The 24,143-nt window shown below is 43.1% G+C and overlaps 2 protein-coding genes across 7 annotated transcripts; both read left to right on the forward strand.

Annotated features, from left to right (window-relative positions):
• Positions 1–6,968: 6,968 nt before the first annotated feature.
• ZFP69 (ZFP69 zinc finger protein) lies at positions 6,969–13,557 on the forward strand. Of its 2 annotated transcripts, none has more exons than XM_084873229.1 (4): positions 6,969–7,486; positions 9,420–9,546; positions 9,838–9,936; positions 11,603–13,557. In XM_084873229.1, the coding sequence occupies exons 2-4, from the start codon at positions 9,513–9,515 to the stop codon at positions 12,733–12,735; spliced, it is 1,266 nt and encodes a 421-aa protein (XP_084729355.1). In that variant the 5' UTR covers positions 6,969–7,486; positions 9,420–9,512; the 3' UTR covers positions 12,736–13,557. The 2 variants fall into 2 exon arrangements, with proteins under 2 accessions (XP_084729355.1, XP_084729356.1); XM_084873230.1 differs by having other exon boundaries at positions 6,973–7,486; positions 9,841–9,936.
• A 2,304-nt stretch (positions 13,558–15,861) lies between these two features.
• EXO5 (exonuclease 5) lies at positions 15,862–23,421 on the forward strand. 5 transcript variants are annotated; one of them, XM_084873001.1, is made up of 4 exons: positions 15,880–16,057; positions 16,597–16,674; positions 16,871–16,923; positions 22,217–23,421. In XM_084873001.1, the coding sequence occupies exon 4, from the start codon at positions 22,243–22,245 to the stop codon at positions 23,353–23,355; it is 1,113 nt and encodes a 370-aa protein (XP_084729127.1). In that variant the 5' UTR covers positions 15,880–16,057; positions 16,597–16,674; positions 16,871–16,923; positions 22,217–22,242; the 3' UTR covers positions 23,356–23,421. The 5 variants fall into 5 exon arrangements, with proteins under 5 accessions (XP_084729130.1, XP_084729126.1, XP_084729127.1 ...); XM_084873002.1 differs by having other exon boundaries at positions 16,039–16,057; positions 22,224–23,421; XM_084873004.1 differs by lacking the exon at positions 16,597–16,674 and having other exon boundaries at positions 15,862–16,057.
• The last annotated feature ends 722 nt before the right edge of the window (positions 23,422–24,143 follow it).

The raw sequence follows: 24,143 nt of genomic DNA on the forward strand, positions 1-24,143 counted from the left end.
GAGATGGGAAAGGCCTGTGGTCAGACCAAGGACAGAGAGCCTGGTAAAGCTTGTTAGCCATCAAGGGCGAGGGAAACACTCGGGTCTGTGCTGCCCTGCTCCTCGTGGACCCTGGCCAGGGGGACCCCATGCCACTGACTGGCAGGTGGAACTGGGCTCTGTCCTGACTTGAGCCTACAGGCTACACACTTCAAATACCAGCACTGAGTGTAGTGCCAGGCTACTTCCCACAAGCATGCCAAGGAGAAATCAGTCTGAGTGAACTTTTACAAGCATCGATGTTTATTAGAAACCTAAACAAGAACAAATCGTGGGTCATCGGGAAATCAGTGCTTCCTCTGTAAGTCAGCAGCCATCACTGGTGTTGGCACACCTGAGATCTTACAGGTGCCTCAGTCTAAACGTCAAGTCTCAGATATTCTTCTCAAATGCCAGTGGTCAAAACTAGTCTTCAACAATTGCTCATGTTTGTGCGCCTGATTATTAGCATAGACAACTGTTACAGCAGCACAGCTGGCTGCCCTAGGTCCACTACCACAACCTTCAGCCACTCCCATAGCCTCAGAGAAGTTACACACCCTCACACTCCACTGTAGGCCAGTCTCTCCATTGCCTTCCTGCTGGCAAGCCTGGAAAAGCGCTTCTGCTCAGATCCACTGGGTCTGTGCCTCCAGCCCTGTGGTTTCCAGGACAGATGGGTAATCTGTTGGGAGGAGGTGCTGGGCCACTGTACTGATGTCTCACTTTCTTATTGTTGTTCTCCTTGGCATTATTCTTCTTGATAAAGGTGGCCATGGGTTCCCCTCTCTTTCTTGTTCTCTCAGCATCTGATCCACATTATCATCAAGAGAGCGGGCCATGCTTTTCATTTTCTTCATTGCATCTTTCCACGTTTTGTTGCTGCTGCCGGCTCTGGACAAGCCCCATTCCCACAGGGCATAAAGAGCTTGTCTCTGAGTCCATCTCTGCTTCTCTCTTAGCTCTAAACTTTCCAGTTTCAAATTCCTCTTATGACCAGACTAATCTTGAAGCATGGTTTCAGCATATTGGAATTCAGCTTCAAAAGTTATGGTTTCTTGAATTTCCGCTGCTCTGGCTGTTTGTCAGTTAATACCAACCCAGGTCTAACCCAGAATATACCTATGCAGCCTTCTTTCCCCGAGGCTGAGCCCTTTGAGGTGGAGACAGGTGGGAATCAGAAGAGTTGGTCCTCTTGTTTCCTCCCTGGTGGAGAGGGGTCAGAAACCGGGCTCTAGTCTCCCAGTCCCTTTCATGGAGGTCATATATATGGATCAGAATCCTGGTGCCCTGAACTTCATTTCTTTGATGGAGTACATATCAGAAGTGGGATCACTGGACACACACACACACACACACACACACACACACAGAGAGAGAGAGAGAGAGAGAGAGAGAGAGAGAGAGAGAGAGAGGAGAAAGGAGAGTACTGCTAGCCCTGGACAGTAGGCACTAAGCTGGCATGACTTTCCCAAATCCAGTTGGGCAGCCTGGCTTGAAGGTGCTGGCATTTCCAGCTCCCATGCTCCAGGGTCAAACTCTATTGATGCCTCAACAGCTCGGGGGGGGGGGGGGGGGGGGGGCGGGGGTGAGGGGCAGGGTCCACAACTCAAATATATCATGTGATAAAAAGTCGTTTGTCCCCAAGAAAAGAGCCTGGAAAAGCCCAGCTAGTTCTCACATCAGAACCCTGTCTTCCAGTATGAACTATCTTTTGGCTGATGTTGGTGTGGATGGCTTCCTGGGGAAGTGAAAGTGACTCTGGTGCAAGTGATACACTCAGGCCTCTCTGTTTATTTGGGCCCGTGTACCTGCACATGTGTGGTGTGAACGTGTGTGTGTGTGTGTGTGTGTGTGTGTGTGTGTTGCTATTTGTGGCTCAGAATGAAGGACAACTTTGATTCCACTACCCTCACCAACAAGGGCACTGACACCCTTGTGTTCAATCGAGCAACAAGCACTAGGCAAGAAGACCCTTCAGAAGGGAACACGAAGAGGTATCAGGATTTCTCACCAGCTCACCCACACTCACAGGGAACATTCAAAGTTCATCAGGCAGAAGGAAAACTATCCCAGACGAAGCCAGTGAATAGAGTAAGAATAAAGGTGCCAAAGGAAAAGGTAGATTAAACTAAATAAACATGAAGTGTTTTAAATAATATCTTGTGAAATTATCCTAGCCCACAATTACCAGAGTGGAACTCTAATTATCCTCTACTCCCTACTCTATACTCTGCTTCCCTTTTCCTCATAGCCCTTACCATCACCTAGATTTGTTATGTATTTTTCTATTTATCTGCTTAATCTCACCGGAATTAATATACGTACAAGAAAGCTGGCTGCATTTTGATAATTGCTGTAGCCTCAGATCCTTCCTTCCTTCCTTCCTTCCTTCCTTCCTTCCTTCCTTCCTTTCTTTCTTTTAAAATACAATTTATTGATTTTTTATAGAGAGGCAGGGAGATGGATAGAGAGTTAGAAACATTAACCAGCTGCCTCCTGCACTCTCCCCAGTGGGGATGTGCCCGGAACCTGGGACCCTTCAGTCTGCAGGCCCACGCTCTATCCACTGGGCCAAACCAGTTAGAGCTAGCCTCAGATTCTGAGACAATGCATGGCAGATCATAGGCACTAAGAAGACGGTGAATGAATGAATGAATGAATGAATGAGTGAATGACAGAAGGGGCTTCCTCTCCGGAGTGAGTGAGTGAATGACAGAAGGGGCTTCCTTCCTCTCCGGAAGAAGTGGCGGTCCACGCGGTCTCTTGGGCCGCTGTCAGGAAACGCTGCATATCCACTGGGGTGGTCCCTGCCCCTAGGTCTGGAGAGTCCGGGCTCCATAACATCCAGGTTCCGGGTTTTCGCGCGCCCCACAATCCTGGAGCCGGCGGGCTCCTCGCGGCCCCGGTGGGCGGAGCCGGCGGCGGAGCGGGTGGAGCCGCGGGAAGACCAGCGGGCGCTGGGCGGGTAGCGGGGTCGCTGGGCTGCCGGGCTGCCGCCGTGGGTGGGCCGTACCCCGGCTGCACTGGGGCCTGCGCGGAGGCACCGGTGGCGGGGGAACTGCGGGGGCGCGCCCGAGGCTGGGGCGCCGGGAGAGGTCGGGCTGTGGCCCAGGAGGAGGCCCGGGAGGACCTGGCCGCCGCCCCGGCACCGAAGCGCCTCCGCCTCGGTGTGCGGGAAGCTGGATCAGGGAGCCTCTCCCTTGGCGGCGCCCAGAGCCCGGCTCCCAGAGGTGCGGCGGGGACAGGCCGCGTTGGCTGATCTGATCCGGAGCAGCAGACCCGCCCTGGGCCCTTCTCCTTGGGAATTTGAAGAAGACCCACTTCCAGTCCAGAGGCCGACGGGAACGTTGGGCGTCTTTTGCAGAAGGATTGTTTTGCTTGGGAATGTGGTTTGTCTGTAGAAGGCTGGGAAGGAACGAAATCTGTTACCATTTCCTCCTCCAAACAGACACCCTCTGGAGCTGAAAGCTTCAGGCGCGAGCGCTCTCACGCCCCCATCTCCGGTCCTGCCGGCGTCCGAGGCGGATCCGGTGAGTAGGAGGCCACCCTGCCCGTCCTCAGCCCGAGGGAGGCTTGTCTGGGAGGAGTGAGAAGGGGCATCTTCTGAAAGAAGCTTCTCTGTCATTGACTGTTTCATAAATTTCTCCACTTTGGTAACAAGACATTTACTATATATATATATATATATATATATATATATATATATATATATATATATATATATATATTCAGAAGCAGGCTATTGCCCACATGCTCCAATCCGCCTGATGCAGCCCCTTTCTTTGCACCAGTCACAGCTGAAAACAAGAGATGCTCATTCACCACAGACCCTTCCCCCACAAACTTCAAAAAGTTGGGTCGGCTTCCTTTCCAGGGAGCTGGGACTGATTTTGGGGTTCCAGATACACTGGACCTGATCGCCGAGGAGCGATCTACCTGCTCAAATGACAGGGGCGGGGTGAGACAGAGGGCGTATTTGAGTTTTGTTCTGTTTTTCCAAAATTGCCTGTTACAAACACTTCTGCAGTAGTCCTCAATTGTACTCGAAGTACTATTTACTGCATTTCCTCCATTTGTAGGCATACTCCTTTCCCCAAATTGTAACAGTTTTGAAACCAGGATACATCTTAACAGAGAGTTTAAAAGGACTTGCTAGCTGCCAGGCATCTATGTGGGCGTGTCTGTCACTACTTGCCCATGTGAAAATGCAGCTATATGATTATTCCGTCATTTGAAATACTTGACATTAACTTTGAATTGAGATTTATTAATTGGTGTTTGTTTTTTGTTTTTAAGTAACTTTAGGAGGCCTCGGCCCAGTAGGTCACTTGGTTAAAGCATCATCCCGCCATGCCAAGTTTGTGCGTCCCATCCTCAGTGGTAGAACAACCAATCTCATTCTCTCTCTCTCTCTCTCTCTCTCTCTCTCTCTCTCTCTCTTTCTCTCTCTCTCTCTCTCTCAAAAAAAAAAAAAGAAGAAAAAATAACTTAAAAAGATAATGCTCTGCTGCAGCAAAAGGTTTATAATAATGTTTACTAAAGGTTTATTGTTTGCCCAACATTATCTCAATTAATCAACTTTTCAACACTATGAGATACAATTAATATTTTATAGATGAAGAAACTGAAGCTCAGCTGAAGTGCCTTAGAGCTTTTAAGCGCAAGAGTCAGGATTCTAACCCAGGCTGTCTGATTTCAAATCTATATCCGGGCAGAAGATGCCTGTTGCTTTGAAGGGAGGAAGTCAAGGCAGGATCTGTGCATGTCTGTGTACGTTTGGCTGTTTGTGTGTGTGTGTATGGAGAACTGGGAGACAGCCACGTCCAAGAGCATTGATCATACTTCTTCCCACATGGATGCCAACTCTTTGTTTTTGGATCTTTTGCAGTTCTAAATATATTTCTGCAAGTTCTGGAATTCTGGCTGTATGAGGGTGCTCCTGGGTCCCTCCTCTCCTGCCTGTGTTCCTCTCGAAGAAGATAGAGGCTTACACTCCACCGGCTGCCCACAGGGAGGCTGTACTTAAGAGAGGAGCCAGTGTTTCAGAGTTGTCCAAGTCACATTAGCCTCTCTGAGCCCCAGGTTCTGGGGCTGCAGGAACATGCCAAAGCCTTGAGGGCAGGGACTGTGACCAGAGGAGGACCTCAGCAGAGGTTCTGGCCGTTTCCTCACAGGAAGTGGACAAGCTCAATCAGGTGGACATCGCTATGCTGCAGCAGCTCTTGATCACCTTGCCCGCTGAGGCCAGCACCTGGGTGAAGTTGCACCATCCAAAGAAGGCCAAGGCGGGGGTGCCCCTATGGGAAGATGTGACGAAGATGTTTGAAGAAGGTAAGAATAGACTGATGAAGGGAGGAATGGATGAGGAGCTAGGAGATCTCATCTGTGTGTCAAAAGATGGGTACACTTCATTGTTCTGGACTCGGGGAGAACCTTGGCGGGAAGCAGGTCTCTGAGGGTCTTGCTTGTGGCTTTTGGGAAAGGGATAGCTGTGAGAGTTCTGGAGTTCTGGCTGTGGGATTGTTGCTTCCGGATCCCTCCTCTCCTGCCTTGCTGTTCCTCTTAAACAGTGGTTCTCAACCTTTCTAATGCCTCGACCTTTTAATACAGTTCCTCATGTTGTGGTCTTAGGCTCTACAGCAACGGTTCTCAACCTGACCATCGGAAAACACAGATATTTACATTACGATTCATAACAGTAGCAAAATTACAGCTATGAAGTAGCAACGAAAATAATTTTATGGTTGGGGGTCACCACAACATGAGGAACTGTATTAAAGGGTCACGGCATTAGGAAGGTTGAGAACCACTGCTCTAGACCCGTTGTCGGCAAACTGCTGCTTGCGAGCCACATGCAGCTCTTTGGCCCCTTGAGTGTGGCTCTTTCACAAAATACCATGGTCTGGGCAAGTTGTATTTTGAAGAAGTGGCGTTAGAAGAAGTTTAAGTTTAAAAAATTTGGCTCTCAAAAGAAATTTCAATCGTTGTACTGTTGATATTTGGCTCTGTTGACTAATGAGTTTGCCAACCCCACTGGTCTAGAAGAATAGAGAGGCACGCACTCAAACGTACTCAACCAGCTGTCTCGCAAGCAGGCAGTACTTAACTATTGTGCTCTCAGCACAGGTTCTTGGTGACATGTGCTCCATGCTGCTCCCATCTCCTGTCCTCAGTACTACACAGGACAGGAAAACAGAACATAAGACTGTCCCCACCAGCGACTTTTGAGTGTGGACAGCAAAGTCAAAGCTTTTTGCACCCTTAAGCCTTCCCAATGGTTTTTCTTCACAAGTTTCAGTCATTTTAGCTTCAAACCAATATCAGTTTTTGCTTTTCATCTGCTGAGAAGGAAGAATTACATGCTTAATTACTCTTATTTTACCTTGAAATATAAGTTCATTGGGAAATATGTCCAAAATTACACATTAGTTAGTGGTCAGGTCAGGATAGATAAATGGATAGAGAAATTTGTGTGTTTCATGTAATCTCTTAATTCATACCTTTAACACTGTAGCTTCAGTCAATATTTATTGTATTTTAGCTGTGTCAGGCAGGAACTTTGCTAAGCACCTTGACAGATGGAAAAAAGAATAATGATCTCTAATGCTAAATATTTTTTTAAAATATATTTTTATTGATTTCAGAGAGGAAAGTAAAGGGAGAGAGAGAATTGTTGATCAGCTGCCTCCTGCATGTCCCATATTAGGGATTGAGCTCGCAACCCGGGTATGTGCCCTTGACTGGCATCGAACCTAGGCCCCTTCAGGTTCAATCAATCCACTGAGCCAAACCAGCTAGGGCACTAATCATTAATTGATGGAATCAGACACATACCCAGATCACATACCCATAATAGAAGGTAATCTAGGAAAATGCTATGATAAAGTTTTTTTGGAAGACAAGAAATAGAAAACATTTTTTCCACTTGTGCTTATCTGAGAAATTTTCACAAAGCAGATAGCATTGAATTGGGCCTTGAAAGATGTCTACGATTTTTTGTAAAGTGTCAGAGAAAGGAGACAATTATAGTCTGAGATTGATGTTCAAGACCAACAGACAGAGGATGGTGATTAGAGGAAACTAGTGCTGGAAAGACATGCTTCAGGTGGGCCGTAGAATACCTGCAAGTCCATGGGAAATGAACAAAGGAGTGGCTCGGTAGATCTGTGCTTATGGACCAGCATTGACCATTGGGAAACACAAATGCCCAAAAGAACACACTGCAGATGCTCCTCATTATGGAGCCTCCAGTATGATTGAGTCAGACCAAATGGCCCTCTTTGTGAATGTATGGTGAGAGGAGCCATATTCAGCAGCTCTGCAGGCAGTTTTAGGGATTTTTGGGGAGTGCAAACTTTATGACTCTTTTCCTTCCTCAGCTGTGCTATCTCAGGGTGCTGATGAGACCCAGGGAGAAAGTTTAAAGGATGAAGGGACTTCTGGGGTCCAGACAGCAGAATTCCAGGTGGGTTGGAATTTTCCTCTCATTTTTTTTTGTTTTTTGTTTTTAAGGGCATAACACCCCTTTTCTTGGAGTGGGAGGTTGTTGAGGTTAATGAATTCAACCTAGGGAGCTCAGAGAATATTGCTTTTGTACAGAAAATGGCAATGGTGGTAGCAATTTATTTGCTCATAGAAGTTATACTTTCCTCCATGTAACTCTAACATTGTGTTGCTAATTTCTAAGATAAGCCTCATTTTTTCATTTATTTTTTTAGTATTTATAACTGAAAAACAAATTTTGTAAATGAGAAGAAAGTTCTGACATTCTTTTTATTATTTATATATATATATTTAATATATACTTTTATTGATTACAGAGAGGAAGGGAGGAGAGAGAAACATCAATGATGAGAGAGAATCATTGAATGGCTGCCTCCAGCACACCCCACACTGGGGATTGAGCCTGCAGCCTGGGCATGTGCCCTAACTGGGAATTGAACTGATCTCTGGTTCATAGGTCTGTGTTCAACCACTGAGCCAGACAGACCAGGCTGACATTCTTAATGTTGTACACATATCACGTGTGAACTTAATGAGGTGACTCTTCGTGTATTGGGAGCAGAAATCAAACTGCAGCCAAAGAATCAAGAAGAGAAGAAATGTCTGGCACAGGTGCACACGTTAGCTGGGGAGTTAGAACTGGGTGTCAGAATGGGTGTCCTCACCCCCTGGTGGAAGGATAGGTGAGACAGAGGAAATTGTTGAATAAACAGAAAAGGAAGATCAGTAAAGAGCAGATGTTACTCAAGAACATAAGAGTTTTAAGTGTACAGAACTTGGATTCTAAAATTAGTTGGTACAAGATTTGAACTTAATTCGAGAATTTACTTGCTTGGTGATCTGTAGCAATATTTTTTAGCTGTTTAAAATCCCTGTTTCCTCAGCTGATTCAGATGCTAATACTTTATAGGATTGAAATGCATCCCAGAGTTAGAGAAATGTGGAAATAATAATAGTCTAATCATTTAAGGGGTTATCTCTGCATTCCACTTTTTAGAATTCCTCACTTCCTGACACTTATTGAAACTGATGGGATTTAAACTTAGCTCTGGGAAAAGATTAAAATAAAATAAACAAAATGCATCATCCTGGCCAGTTTTCTCAGTGGTTAGAACATTAGCTTTGATGTTTCTCTCTTCTCCCTTCCTCTCTGTAATCAATAAAAATATACACAATCATTGATATGATAGATTTAAGTGCATATTCTTATTCTTTGTTTGCTGTTTGTCCCATCTATTCTTTGTTCCTTCTCTTCTGCTGTCTTTTGGATTAGTGTTTTGTTGGGGTTTTTTTTGTATTTTATTTTGTGTCCCTAATGACTTTTTAGCTATTCTTTGGTTTGTTTTTAGTGGTTGCTCTAGCCACTGCAATATGAAATTTTAAACATATCACAGCTGCTTTTAATTAATATTATACAGTTTCACATATAATATGAAAGTCGTATATTTCCATTTATTCTCTCCCATTCTTTGTGTATTATCTCAATACATTTCACTTTACATGTTATAAACCCCACAACACATTGTTCTTATTTTAATTTTTAATAGTAAATTGTGTCATACAAATTAGGAAAGTTAAGAAAAGAAAATGAGCCTTTCATATGTGGACACATATTTACCAATTCTGGAACTGTTTTTTAAAAAATGTTTTTACTTTATTTTTAAAACATTTTTATTGAATTCAGAGAGGAAGGGATAGGGAGAGAGAGATAGAAACATCAGTGATGAGAGAGAATCGTTGATTGACTGCCTTCTGCCCATCTCACACGGGGGATTGAACCACAACCGAGGTATATGCCCTAGCTGGGAATCGAACCATGACTGCCTAGTTCATAGGTCAGTGTTCACCATGGAGCCATGTTTTGCTGGGCAAAAGCCATGTATTTTATATTCTAGGAACTGTTGACCTTCAAGGACATAACTGTGAACTTCACCCAAGAGGAGTGGGGTCAACTGACCCCTGCTCATCAGAATCTGTACCGAGAGGTGATGCTGGAGAACTACAGGAACTTGGTCTCAGTGGGTAAGGATGGGCTGTTTATCCAGAAACTGCTCATTACACAAGAGCCATTATTTCTAAATTGTTAAATATCATGGATTCCCTGGATCTTCGCTTTGGGTTCTCTCTTATTCCTGTGAAAATCAAGTCAGGCCATATCTGATTCTCCTTCTTTTACTTTGTAGAGCTAAAATAGAAAAACATGCAGAGGTGGTCCTTTCCTAGGACTAAAACTAATTCTGGGGATGGTTCTTAGACCTCAACATAAGCATTCATACTTTTTTTTTTTTTTTTTTTTTTTTTTTACTGCATAAGCAGGATATGAATTTTCCAAACCTAGGGTGATTTCTCAGTTGGAGAAAGGAGAAGAGCCATGGATAACAGAGAAAGAAGGCCCGGGACATCCCAATACAGGTGAGCCAAGGCAGGTGGTACCTTTCCATATGTAAATAGTATACTTTAAAAAATTATGTTTTCTGTTTGTTCCAGGTATAATAATACAGTTGATTTTGTATATTGATCTTATAGCCAACCACCTTGTTTCATTGTGTTTGTTTGTACATTCTCTTGGGTTTTCTTTTTCAACTTATAATAATGAAAAGAATAATAAGAATTGCAATTTCCCTACCTGTGGGTAAAATCTCAAAGAGTTCCCATAAATGGTCTAGTCCCTTTAAGTAATAACAGTCTGATTTTAGTAAAATGTTTAGTTCAGTGAAACTTCATTCAAAGTTAAATCTTTTCTTCTTCCCTAGCTTGGGCTGCTTCAGGCCTGGATACTGAATTGGGGAGGGGGATATAGATGGCTTCTCTGTCTTTCCCTGACTTCTCTTCCCCACTATTCAAGACCAGAATTGGGGACCTACAGAATGTAGACTCTATTCTTGCATCTATTCATTTAGAATTTAGAAATACTAATGATCTTTACAAGAAGTTATACCTTTTAGGAATACAAAGCTGTCAATTGAGGTATTAATAATGGGTACAACAAATTATCAAGTAAGAAAACCAGTCAGAATTTTATTATTTTTACTTTATTTTTTGTTGTTGTTAATCCTTACCTAAGGGTATCTTTTCTATTGATTTTGAGAGAGAGAGGAGAGAGAGAGAGAGAGAGAGAGAGAGAGAGAGAGAGAGAGAGAGATTGAGAAACATTGTTGTGAGAGAGACACATCAACTGGTTACTGGTTGCTTTCTACAGGCCCCCTGAATCAAGCCTGCAAATGAGGTATGTGCCCTTGACCAGAATCAAACCCTTCAGTCCATGGCCCAAGAAAATCAGTCAAAATTTTAAAGGTTAAAGGATATTTTCATAGGACATTGTAACAGCAGCAATATAGTCTGGGTTTCTTACAAGTCTTCTTTGTATAAATAACACTTCCAGGGACAAATTAATAAGCACAGGAAATAGAACAGTGTGTAAGGTTTTTTGTTTTTTGTTTTTTTTAATATATTTTATTCATTTTTTGCAGAGAGGAAGAGAGAGGGATAGAGAGTTAGAAACATCGATGAGAGAGAGTCATTGATCAGCTGCCTCTGCACACTCCCTACTGGGGATGTGCCCACAACCAAGGTACACGCCCTTGACTGGAATCGAACCTGGGACCTTTCAGTCCACAGGCTGATGCTCTATCCACTGAGCCAAACCGGTTTCGGCACAATATGTAAGTTTTAATAAAAGACACCTCAGTGTTCTTGTGAATTTTCTTAGTTCTAACATTATTTTTTGAATTAGTGTCTCTGGCTGCTGCTGGAGTGGGGGAAGGAACATCTTTTTGATTTTTCTGAGATAGTTTTCTTAAAGTAGTTGTCAATTAAAAGACAGCTCAGAAATTTCATTACTTAATATTATTAGAGCAGGACTAAATTGCTCAAACTTTACTCTTTTTATAAAATTATACTTTTACTGTTTATTGATTCTTAATTTAATTTCCCATTACCTCTCCAGGACGCATAACCATATTTAAATATAATGAAAATCTCATGCACTTTATATGTATTATTATCTGAATCTCTATAGTAATGGAGTTTTCAAAGCATAAAGTATTTGAGTTATTTGTATTTTTTCCATTTCTTTCAGACATGAAGAGTAAAACAGAAACCAGTACATCAACTGCAAAGAATGACATTTTACAGGAACAGTTATATCAAGGCATTATGATGGAAAGGTTCGTGAGGGATGATGTAATTGATTCCACATTGAGAAAAGTCTCCAAGTATGATGAGTTAGAAAGGCATCAGGACACCAATGGAAGAAATGTAAGACAAGCCATCTTGCTCCACAAAAAGAGAGGCCAAGAAACTAACAAATTTGGGGAAAATATTATGAATTCAAATGTTATTATAGAACAGAGGTACTGTAAATATGACACACTGAGAAAGAAGAACAAATACAAATTAGATCTGATTAGTCATCCAACAAGTTACATAAGAACAAAAACCCATGAATGTAATATATGTGAAAAAATCTTCAAGCAACCCATTCATCTTACTGAACACATGAGAATTCATACTGGTGAGAAACCTTTCAGATGTAAGGAATGTGGAAGGGCCTTTAGTCAAAGTGCATCTCTTAATACCCACCAGAGAATCCATACTGGTGAAAAACCTTTTGAATGTGAAGAATGTGGCAAAACCTTCAGACATCGCTCCTCTCTTAATCAGCACCACAGAACTCACACTGGAGAGAAACCTTATGTATGTGACAAATGTCAGAAAGCTTTCAGCCAGAACATTAGCTTGATCCAACATTTGAGAACTCATTCTGGAGAGAAACCCTTTACGTGCAATGAATGTGGGAAAACCTTTCGACAAATTAGACACCTAAGTGAACATATAAGAATTCATACTGGAGAGAAGCCCTATGCATGCACTGCATGTTGTAAAAGCTTTAGTCATAGAGCATATCTAACACATCATCAGAGAATCCATACTGGGGAGAGACCTTACAAATGTAAAGAATGTGGGAAAGCCTTTAGGCAGAGGATCCACCTTAGCAACCATAAAATTGTTCATACAGGAGTGAAAGCATATGAATGCACACGGTGTGGAAAAGCCTATAGGCATGATTCATCCTTTAAGAAACATCAAAGACATCACACTGGAGAAAAACCTTATGAATGTAATGAATGTGGAAAAGCCTTCAGCTATAATTCATCACTTACTCGGCACCATGAAATACACAGGAGGAATGCCTTCAGAAATAACGTGTGAAAATAAATTATAAAAAAGATTATCCAACATGAGAACAAAAGCCAAGTTTAAATCAGTGATTCTATGCTTTTAAATTTCAGAACTCTAAATGTGATTTATTGATGTAATGATGTCAACTTCTAATTTTGCCCATTGTGTAAATAAACACTTCATTGATAATTACTATCTATACTTCCATACAAAGTACTTAAAAATAAAGGATGGTCCTTCCAATTAAATTCAGCAATATGAAAAAAGTAACACTTTATTATTTTTCTGACTTCATGATTGATTAATAAATTATTATGCATGGGCATTCAGTGATTTGCAAACCAGTATATAGGAACTATTGTTTAAAATGTCACCACCTCATATTTTAAATTAAAATTTAATTTTTAATTTTTTGTTAATCCTCACCCAAGGATATTTTATCCATTGGTTTATGGAGAGAATGGAAGGGAGAGGGAGAGACAAAGAGAAACATCGCAGTGAGAGAGACACATCTATTGGTTGCCTCCAACATGCCCCTGGGATAAGGGAGGAGGGGCAGGGATCAGCCTGCAACTAGCTCATGTAATCCAGGGCCTGCAATACATTCTAATTTTGGACTGGGATGAGTACTTTGGAAATCCCAGACAGTTTTATCTCCATTTTTTACCTCTGCTTCTTGTGTCTTCATTCTGGCTTTTGTTTGTTTGTTTTTAAAAGAAAACACCTCATTTCAAATCATGAGTACCAGCAACCCCAGATTTTACATATACAGGCAGTCCTTGGGTTACATAGGACTCAAATTGTTTTGTGGTTACATTGCCATCTCCCATTTATAGTATTTATTTTTTTTAAAGTTTCATAATTTTGACATATGTACATATGTGCTTTATGTTTTTTATTATTTATTTACCACAAGGTCAGGAATTATCTTTCCTTTAAATTTTTCTTTACTGTTTCACTTCATTACTGCTGCGAACGTGCTCCATGTGAGTGACATAGGTGTTTATGTAGGTGGGTTCCAAGTTACCTCAAAAATGGAGTTACATCACGCCATAGGAACGAATCTCCATAGTAACCCGAGGACTGCCTATATTCAGGTTATATCACCCAGAATAAAGCTGCCTTCTCTGATTTCTTATCTCAAAATCCTGAGGAAGGCTTCTTATTGGCCCAGCTAGATCTGTGTCCACCTCTACAGTCAATTGTAGGCTGAGATCTCAGCTTCTATGAGAATCATGTAGCTGGTATGGTGGTGGGAAGGAGGATTTAGAGGGGTGGGGAAAAAGTTACTGTTCATAGAACTCCAAATTTTACCCATTCTTCAATGCCAATTCACCAGCTCAAAAATTTAGAACTGGAAAGGAGCTAGGAATTCACCTAATGGAAACTTCACTTTATAGATGAAGAAAAGGAGAATCTTTAAATACTCATGTTTTTTTACTTGAGTCAAACCTGAGTTTGAGAATTTTTTCCCTCTTAAGTTTGTTAGCCTAGCTTTTAAACACCTATTATTAATGGCTGAACATAGCTGAGCTACTACTCTTTGCCATTCTAAAAGATTTACTTAGGTCTGCTGCCCAGGAAGTCTGCATAAGTTATATTTCAGAGCCTGCCCATTGCCTTTGCCTTTTATCACTCTATCTCATAGGAACTTCTCCCTCCACTGATCATGGGGTTATTCTTTCCTCAGAGCTGTGTCCTTAGACATATTCTCCTCTCAAGTTATGAATTTTGATTTTAACACCCAACACTTCTGACATCTATATTTTAGAAATACTTCCTGAGCTCCAGAACATTATATTCAACATCCCACTGGATATCTTCACTTGAATATCCCATAGTCCTCTCACTTTTTTTTTTTTTTTAAATAAAGTCTGTATTCCTTAATCCAGGAAGTGGGACCACTACCTACTTAATACTCCTGTTTAAACTTTTTCCTCTCCATTCATTACTTCTCCAATGTCAGCAGGTCCTATATATTGAATTGAGGACTTAAGTCTCTACTCCATTCCCATTGTCAGTACTTAATTAGACTTGTAGTACTTCCTAAATGCTTATATTTCCAATTGGTTTCTCTACATCTAGTCTGGAGTCATCTATCCTTCCCACTGCTGCTAGAGTGATCATTATAAAGCATGTATCTAATCAAACCACACCATTGTTTAAAATTCCTCAATGTTTTCTGAAGCATACTCAAAGCATACTTTGCTTCAGCCATAAAGACCTTATGGCTGGCGGGTGTGGTTCAATGGTCGAGCTCAACCTATGAAACCAGAGGTCACAGTTCAATTCCTGGTCAGGGCACATGCAATAAAAACTGCAAAGAAAAGCGAAGAAGTGATGCCTTAATAGGCTTGTGGTTTCTCAGGAAGGAGGCATGGGAGTGCATTTGAGAAGGGTACAAAACTTTCATTTTTTTGCTCTAATCATAATGATACCATGTCTGTTCAATAATTATTACACTTACCATTATTTTACATTTTAAAATATAATTGTGTTACAGTTCCCAATAGAAAATGTTAATTAAAAATTAAGTAGAAAAGAGAACTACATTGGTGAGACAAGCGCCAGCATCTTTACAAAGCGAGTTCTTGGTTGTTCTCTCTGCTGGGAAAGCTGGTGCGAGGTGCAGAGGAGGACGGAGCATTCAAGGCGGCCAAGCAAACGCGCATCACTTAACGCACATGTGTCAAACACAAGGCCCGCGGGCCAAATCCAGCCCGCCAGGCCTTGCAATGTGGCCCGCACTGCGCTGTCATCACTGCACTCCGCTGTCAGTTTATGACATTGTCAGTTTATGACTGTTCAGTAAACCATTCGGCCCGCGATTTAGGCTGGATTTTAGATTTTGGCCCCTTCTCTGATTGAGTTCGACACCCCTAACTTAACGGACTGAGGCTCCGAGCCAGGGAGAAAGGAACATGCCCAAACCTTTCCCGGGCACCGGCTCGACAGTCGCCCGGAAACCCCGCCAGAGGGGGCGCTTCTAGGTCAAGTGACAGCGCAGCTCCGTCACCAACCAATTCAACCACAAGCGCGCGCGCCGGTGGGACCCGCCCCACGGGGACCGCGCCCCGGGGATCTCCACTCGGCGCCGCAGCGGGAGGGCCTCCGGGCGGATCCGCAGCCTCGCGAGAACCAGGGCGGGGCGGCGCCGCTGAGGCCGCCGGGAGGGGGCGGGCCCTGGGCAGCCGCGGGGCATTCCGAGCCGGTCTCCGGGCCGCTTTGTGTGGAGCCGGGAAGGAAAGGGCTGCTGCCGGACCTGCTCTTGCTGGCCGAGCGTGGAGCCCGGGAGCAGATCCGAGGCCGCAGCGGAGCCAAGTGCAGCCCGGGATTCGCAGGAGGACCCGAGGTGAGGGGCAGGCCGGCGGCGGGGGGTGGAGGGCCGAGGGCTGCGTTTGGAGCTCAGGGGTCTGTCTCCGCGGGTGCCACGCCCCTCACCCTCCTCCCCGGGTGGCCGCGGCTCCCGGGAAGCGGTTTGTCTCATCTGAGCCCCGCGCCGGCCAGGCTTCGGTGGGCTCTGGACCTTTCCCTTTGGGAAGCTCCTGCGATCCGCTGGGACCCCTTCCGGAGGGGCTGTCATCCCTAGCTCCTCCAGGAGCGCTGTAGGAAGCGCTCGGAAATCGTTAGGGCATGCGTGGGACTCGGGGAGACCGTGGTTTGGGACCTCCTGGAGGCAAACCTTCTCAGAGCCCGTAAGTCCGGGCTGCTCCAGACAAGTAGGGTGCTAGGGTGAAGGCAGGGGCAGTTCTTAAGCAGCACGAACCCAGAGAACGCTCTGTGAGGTCTCTGCCCGAGTGTCCGGACTGAGCTTGAGTCTGGAAAAGGAGACTGACCGCGGAGCTCCTGGGGACCTTTTTTTTAAAAAAAATTTTTTTCTTTTACTTGCAGGGAGCAGGGGTTGGATCAAGTAGTTGCATCCAAGATATGGGGAAAATGAAGTCATGGAGGATTTGCCCCTGGAGAAAGGCAAGCGTTACCTAGGAACTGGGGTGGGCTACAGTTTGGGCAGTGTGGGCCCGAGAGGAGGAAACGCCACCGTGCGAGGGAATGGTCAGGTGAGGAAGGACAAAAAGCCCCCATTCTGCCACAACAAAGCCCAGAGTTCTCATCTGGATTCATTGGTGCAGACCTGGTGTTTCAGAGCTCCGCTCTCCTCCCCCAGCTTTGTCATTTCAGCAGCCTGCCTCTCCCGTGAGGAGGAAGATCAAGTCCCAGGTGAGTGATTTGCCGCTCTCCTAAGGTTTAAGCTCATCTGTCAGAGGGAATTGACACACTGCCTCTTCCTGGGGAAGGGGAAGAAGGCCCACGTTTGTTCAGGGCTGATATATATACTGTTTTATCACTCAGTTTGAGTAGTAGCCGAGCACAGTTGGAAGGAATACTCTAATTTTAAAGATGGATCAGCAGCCACGGGAAAACTTGCCCAAGATCAAATACTTCCTAAAGCGAGTACTATGTATGCTACTAAATACGACTGACCTAGTCAGGATCAGATTCAGAATCCAGATCTGTAGGCTCCCCAGACTCTTGATACAATGTTGGTGTTTCCCAAACATCTCAGTCACTTGCCACCTGATGATTTTGCTATACCTACGTACTCTCTGTATTGTTATTCTCCTATTTTAATTTTGTATGTTTATTTAAAAATCAAACTTGTCCTAAGAAATACTACCCATGAATTATACATTTGATGGATGCTCTAGCAGCTTTACATGTATTCTGAGATGAATCTAAAAATATTGATCAACATACCATGTGAAACCATCTCATGTCAAAAAGATTCAGATTGCATTTTGGGACACAGTGCACTGCATCATGCTCTTGCTGCCATATTTTCTGCGTGGGAAAGTCTAAACAACCCATCTGAGTCTAAATTATCCATCCCCAGTACATTGTTTTATTCTTTTATTTTTTTTATTTTTATTTTTTTAAATATATTTTATTGATTTTTCAGAGAGGAAGAGAGAGAGATAGAGAGTTAGAAACATCGATGAGAGAGAATCATCGATCAGCTGCCTCTTTTTTTTAAAAAAAAAAAAAATATATATATATATTTTATTGATTTTGTACAGATAGGAAGGGAGAGAGATAGAGAGTTAGAAACATCGATGAGAGAGAGTCATCGATCAGCTGCCTCCTGCACACCCCCTACTGGGGATGTGCCCGCAACCAAGGTATGTGCCCTTGCCCGGAATCAAACCTGGGACCTTTCCGTCCGCAGGCCGACGCTCTATCCACTGAGCCAAACCGGTCCCGACCTGTTTTATTCTTTTAGATGAATAATTTCACACACAATGAACCTTGCTCCCCTCTTTGTGTCTTTGCCACAAAACGTTTCACTTACCTGTTCAGAGATACTCTGTTCTCAATGTTGCATGAAAAACAAGTAGAAAGTCCTCACCTTAAACAGTACTATCCAATAGAGTGTCCTGTCATCAGGGGAAATGTTGTAAATCTGTGCCTTATAATGTGGTACCCACTAGCCGCATGTAGTTACTAAGCACTTAAAATGTGCCTAATGCAACTCAGAAAATGAGTTTTAAATTTTATTTAATTTTATTTAAGTTTAGTCATTTGTGGCTGGTGGGTACATATTGAACAAACTAGGTCTAGATATTTGAAATAAAATATTTTCAAGGTCAGTTAATTTGGATTTTGTGCCTTGTCCCTGGTTGTTGGGAAAACCCCCAAGTATACCTGTTCATTGTCATTTAACTTTAGTTTCTTGGTAGAGAGGAAAGATACTCTCCAACCTTCAGGGACTTCATGCTCCAAATACATTATTCATTTTGACACTGTCATCATTTAGGCACATTTGCAGTTTCAGACATGTGCAAATATGCAACATCTGTATTTTAATTCTATTTAAGTATACCATTTTCAAGGCATCAGTTCTTAAGCTTTAAGCCTAGGAATTGGTACATTTAGCACATTCGTTGCTTATTAGAATAGCAAGGAGGAAATGGCCCATAGTTATCTCAATCGACTTAAATTCTGTGTCAAATTATCTTTTCTGGCACCCTGAGTCAAATACTATTGGACTGGTCATATCTTGTTTTGTTTTCTGTCTATCCAGGGTTAGATATGTGAGGTTAGGAGAAAGGCTTAAAAAGAATATCTTCACAAGATAATTTGCCTACTTTCTTAAGATTAAAAATACTTGAGAGACAAAACAGTCAAATGAGATGTGTGGTCTTTGTTTCCTGGTTTAAAGTAAAGCTATCCAAGACATTTTTAGGACAGTTGGGGAAATTTGAATGAGGATCATGATGTTAGGGTATTACCGATTATGTAAGATATGATATAATAGTGTAGTTAATGTGGGAGAATATACATATTTATATTTGAAGTGTTATGTTGTCTATAATGTACTTTAAAATAGTTCAGCCAAAAAAAAGTGCACATGAAAGAAACAAATGCAACAACATGTCAACAGTTGTTTATCTAATTGGTTTGTATATGGCCATTCATTGCTTTGTTTCTCTGTATGTGAAATTTTTCATAGTAACATTTTTTAAAGTACCTGTCCTACAGTAGAATATTCAGATATTGCATGTGAAATACTTATCTCAGTGTCTAGCACGAAGTAACTACACAATAAATAGCACTATTTACATCACATGTGTCAAACACAAGGCCCGCCGGCCAAATCCAGCCCGCCAGGCCTTGCAATGTGGCCCGCACCGCGCTGTCATCACTGCACTCCGTTGTCAGTTTATGACATTGTCAGTTTATGACTGTTCAGTAAACCATTCGGCCCGCGATTTAGGCTGGATTTTAGATTTTGGCCCCTTCTCTGATTGAGTTCGATACCCCTAATTTACATAATTGATTATCCTACCTAAAAAGAGTAATATGCAAATTAACAATCACTCTACTACACCACAAGCCACGCCCACAAGCCAATCAGAGCGAGTATGCAAATAAACCCAACCAAGATGGCTACAGCCACAGAGAGGAGGGAGGCTTGTGTTTCCCAGGCAATGGAGGAAGCCAAGCTTTCCCTCTGCCCTAGCCAGCCTAAGCCTCCACTCCAAGCTACAAAGTTTCAATTATAGAAGGTAAATAAATCCAAACAGAAATGGCTGCTGGCCACGGAGCAAGCAGGAGACTTGGCTCCGCTTCAGGCTACAAAGTTTCAATTGTAGAAGGTAAATAAATTCCAGATACCAGAGCCTCCACTTGGGTTGCCAGGGGGCGTGGCTGGCCTGCAAATCACCATAGGCCCCTCGCTCAGGCTGCCCCATGCCCCAAGGGAATCCCACCCTGATCCGGGTCACCCTTCAGGGCAAACCAGCTAGCCCCCACCGTGCACCAGGCCTCTCTCTATCTTATCTAATAAAAGAGTAATATGCAGATTGACCATCACTCCAACATACAAGATGGCTGCCCCCATGTGGTCACAGATCCTGCCCCTATGTGGACACAAGATGGCCACAACAAGATGGCCAGCAGGGGAGGGCAGTTGGGAGGGACCAGGCCTGCAAGGGAGGGCAATTGAAGGCAATCAACCCTGCAGGGGAGGGTAGTTAGGGGTGACCAGGGCGGCAGAGGTGGGAAGTTGGGGGCAAACAGGCTGGCAGGGGAGCAGTTAGACATCAATCAGGCTGACATGGGAGTGGTTAGGGGGTGATCAGGCTGGCAGGCAGAAGCGATTAGGGACAGTCAGGAAGGCAGGCAGGCGAACAGTTGGGAGCCAGCAGTCCTGGATTGTGAGGAATGTCCAACTGCCCGTTTAGGCCCGATCCTGGTGTGATTGGGCCTAAACAGGCAGACGGACATTCCTAGAGAAGGTCCAGATTGGAGAGGGTGCAGGCTGGGCTGAGGGACACCCCCCCACTCCTGTGCACGAATTTCGTGTACTAGGCCTCTAGTATTATTAATACTAATAGTGCTTATTGACAGATATTTTTCCATCATATGTTAATGTCTTGTGGAGGGAGAAAATAAAAATGTTAGTTGTATAAATCACAGTCAGTAAGGCTAAAATTAAACCCACAAAGAGCTTTCTGTCTGCCATTTCCTTAACATCTCAAGTATAAAATACAACAACTGGTTTCCACATGTCTCTGTGAATATTCTCTCATTACTTCATGCTATTACTTTGTGTCTGAGTAGATCTATTTACATCAATAGTCTTTAAATTTTAATCCTGCAAACTACATTTAAAAACAGTCATTGAAGAGCTGATTTTTCTCAGAAACAGTTTGTAATTGAAATTTATTTGCATAGTCAAGGATTTTGTATTGATGGAATTATAGAAGTGATCCATAGTAAACTTTCAAACATCGTTCCAACATTACAAAGATCTGTATTCACTTAAAATAATGAAATAATGTCCCAAGTCAGTAGAATTTTTTTTAAAGAATAGTTGATAGCCAGGCCAGTGTGGTTCAGTGGTTGAGCATTGACCTATGAACCAGGAAGTTGGGGCACATGCTTGGGTTGCATGCTCAATCCCCAGTAGGGGGTGTGCAAGAGGCAGCTGATCAATGATTTTCATCATTGATGTTTCTCTCCCTTCCTCTCTGAAATCAATAAAAATAGATTGGGGGGTGGGGGGAAGAATAGTGTATTGATTTTTAGAGAGAGACAAAGGAAGAGGGAGAGACAGAGAGAAATATCAATGTGAGAAATAACATTGATTGGCTGCCTCTCACATGCCTCCTACTGGGAATCAAGCCCGAAATCTGGGCATGTGCTCTGACCTGTAATCAACTGGCAACCTCCTGGTGCAGGGACGACGTCCAACCAACTGTGCTACACCAGCTGGGCTCAAGTCAGAATTTTGAAGTAGAAAAGACAAAACTCAAATCTTTTTTTTTAAATTTAATTTAAATTCTTTATTGTTGAGAGCATTACATTTGTCTCCCTTTTCCTCCGTTGATCCCTCTCCACCCACTCAAACTCAGATCTTTTAAGTGAAGAAATTGAGGCCAAAGAAAGTAATTTGCTTAAAATCACACATAATGTGTTAGTGCCAGCTTCAAGAGTAAAACCATTTTGCACCTAAAAAAATTTTTAAGTGTTCATATGTGGATGATACAAGGAGCCCTATTGTAAATTGTACCTGTACTACAACTCTCTAGAATTACTATTTGATTGAAAACAAATAGGTTTCTTTAAGGCAGTGTTTCCCAACCTTCTCTCATGATGAGAATCACCTGGTGGAGTTGTTAAAACACAGATTCCTGAATCCCAACTAAGAAGTGCTAAACTAGAATTTTTGAGAACATATAGGTGAAATTGCATACCTAACTTAGTGCTCTGTATATAAAATCTGTCTTAGAGCACTAGTTAAGTATACAATTTTACCTATATGTTCCCAAAAATTCTAGTTTAGCACTTCTTAGTTGGGATTCAGGAATCTGTGTTTTAACAACTCCACCAGGTGATTCTCATCATGAGAGAAGGTTGGGAAACACTGCTTTAAGGGATGTAAATAAATAGTTATAATTCTGTTTATTTATTTGGATAATGCATTTTTTTTTTTTAACATGATGTGCAGGGTGTAGTCCAATCCAGAGCTGTGACATGGCCGAGACTGAGGAAGAGGAGAAGGTGTCAGCAGAAGCCTCAGGGTTCTCGGATTTGAGTGACTCAGAATTTCTGGGTCTGGAGGATACCCAAGAGTTGAGTGATTCACTTAGCAAGCCCGGCCCTTCTTCTGAACTCACCGGGAAGGATGGCAAGCTCATAAGCTCTCCAAAGTGGAAAAAGGGATTGGATGTCTTACCACCCATGGAGCGATTCCACCTTAAATATTTGTATGTGACTGACCTGTCTACTCAAAACTGGTGTGAACAGCAAATGGTATATGGAAAGGAACTTCCTGATTCCTTGGAACCTGAGAAGGCAGCTATTTTGGACACTGGTGCCAGTATCCACCTAGCTAGAGAACTAGAACTTCATGATCTTGTGACTATCTCCACCACCAGTAAAGAAGACGCGTGGGCAGTTAAGTTTCTGAATATGTTATCAATGATTCCTACCCTGCAGTCAGAAGGGCGCATCAGAGAGTTTCCAGTGTTTGGAGAAGTGGAGGGTGTGCTTCTTGTTGGAGTGATTGATGAGCTGCACTATACACCCAAGGGGGAACTGGAACTGGTTGAACTCAAGACACGCAGACGCCCTATGCTCCCTCTGGATGCTCAGAAAAAAAAAGACTGTTTGCAAGTCAGCCTATACAAGTATATCTTTGATGCCATGGTACAAGGGAAAGTGACCACTGCTAGCCTAATCCACCACACAAAATTGAATCCAGAAAAGCCCCTGGGACCTTCAGTGTTGAGGCATGCTCAACAGGGAGGCTTCTCTGTGACATCCTTGGGTGACCTCATGGAGCTGGTCATCTTGTCTCTAACATTGTCTGACCTTCCAGTCATTGATATTCTGAAGATTGAGTATATCCACCAAGAGACTGCCACTGTGCTGGGTTCAGAGATTGTGGCCTTTGAAGAGAAGGAGCTGAGAAGCAAAGTGCAGCACTATATGGCTTACTGGGTGGGCCACCGAGAGCCTCAGGGAGTTGATGTGGAGGAGGCTTGGAAATGCCGGACATGCAGCTATGCAGATATCTGTGAGTGGAGGAAGGGTGGTGGGGTGCACAGCTCCTCGCTAGAGCCCCAAGCCAAAAAAGCCAGATGAACAAAGGTATGCCTTAAGGAACTCTCATTCTTCCAGTCCCTGATGTACTCACAAAGTAAAAGGGGGCCAGTCTTTGGCTTTCATATTTTCTCAACCTCTAACCACTCAAAACTAGGACCACTGCTTGGGTGAGTGGGAGAGATCTGGGAATATACTGTACCTGGAGCTTCACCATAGATTGCCAAGAAGACAGATGCTCATCATGGCTGGAACAACAGTATCCTTCAGCAATCATTGCTTTCCTAAGAAGATTCTTCAGTTTCTATTAAGTCTCTTCCCTATTTTTTCTCAATCAAGGCTTTCTGCATTTTATATAATAAAATAAAACACTGTCCAGATTGGTTAACTGATGGGTAATTTGGTGTGTTTTTTTCATAATCTCAATCCTTTTATAGGTAACAACTATAAATAGTTGTATGTATGCTGACCTTGACATTCTGGTTCATAGACAGACGTTCAACCACTGAGCCATCAGCTGGGCACTTTGTGGTTTCTTACAAAATAGTTGAGGCCATCAGGATCACTAATGATATTTCCTACAAATACTTCCTAGTTTTCAGCCTTGACATGTCTAAATAATTTTATCTCTCCCTTTTGAATTATGCCTCAGGAGTCTTAACCCCAAATTATGGACGTCTTGGATGCTTGTTCAATGAATGGGTAACTGAAAAGAGATGTGACAACAAAGCTATTTCTTGATTTTTAAAAACATGCTTCCTGAACCAGAGAATGGATTGAGTACCATAACTAGGACTAGGTTCAACTGTTCATAATAGAAATTTCCAAAG

This window comes from Pipistrellus hanaki (genome assembly GCF_964339955.1).
Source record: "Pipistrellus hanaki genome assembly, chromosome: 2".
Classification (NCBI taxonomy): Eukaryota; Metazoa; Chordata; class Mammalia; order Chiroptera; family Vespertilionidae; genus Pipistrellus; species Pipistrellus hanaki.

Excerpts from the sequence above, each read along its gene's own strand:
- EXO5 (XM_084873000.1), top strand. The coding sequence starts at position 16,650 with ATGGAGGATTTGCCCCTGGAGAAAGGCAAGCGTTACCTAGGAACTGGG. Across the intron at positions 16,924-22,216 it reads GGAGGAAGATCAAGTCCCAG|GGTGTAGTCCAATCCAGAGC; the intron begins GTGAGTGATTTG and ends CATGATGTGCAG.
- ZFP69 (XM_084873229.1), top strand. The coding sequence starts at position 9,513 with ATGCTGGAGAACTACAGGAACTTGGTCTCAGTGG. Across the intron at positions 9,547-9,837 it reads CAGGAACTTGGTCTCAGTGG|CAGGATATGAATTTTCCAAA; the intron begins GTAAGGATGGGC and ends TTACTGCATAAG. Across the intron at positions 9,937-11,602 it reads CCCGGGACATCCCAATACAG|ACATGAAGAGTAAAACAGAA; the intron begins GTGAGCCAAGGC and ends CATTTCTTTCAG.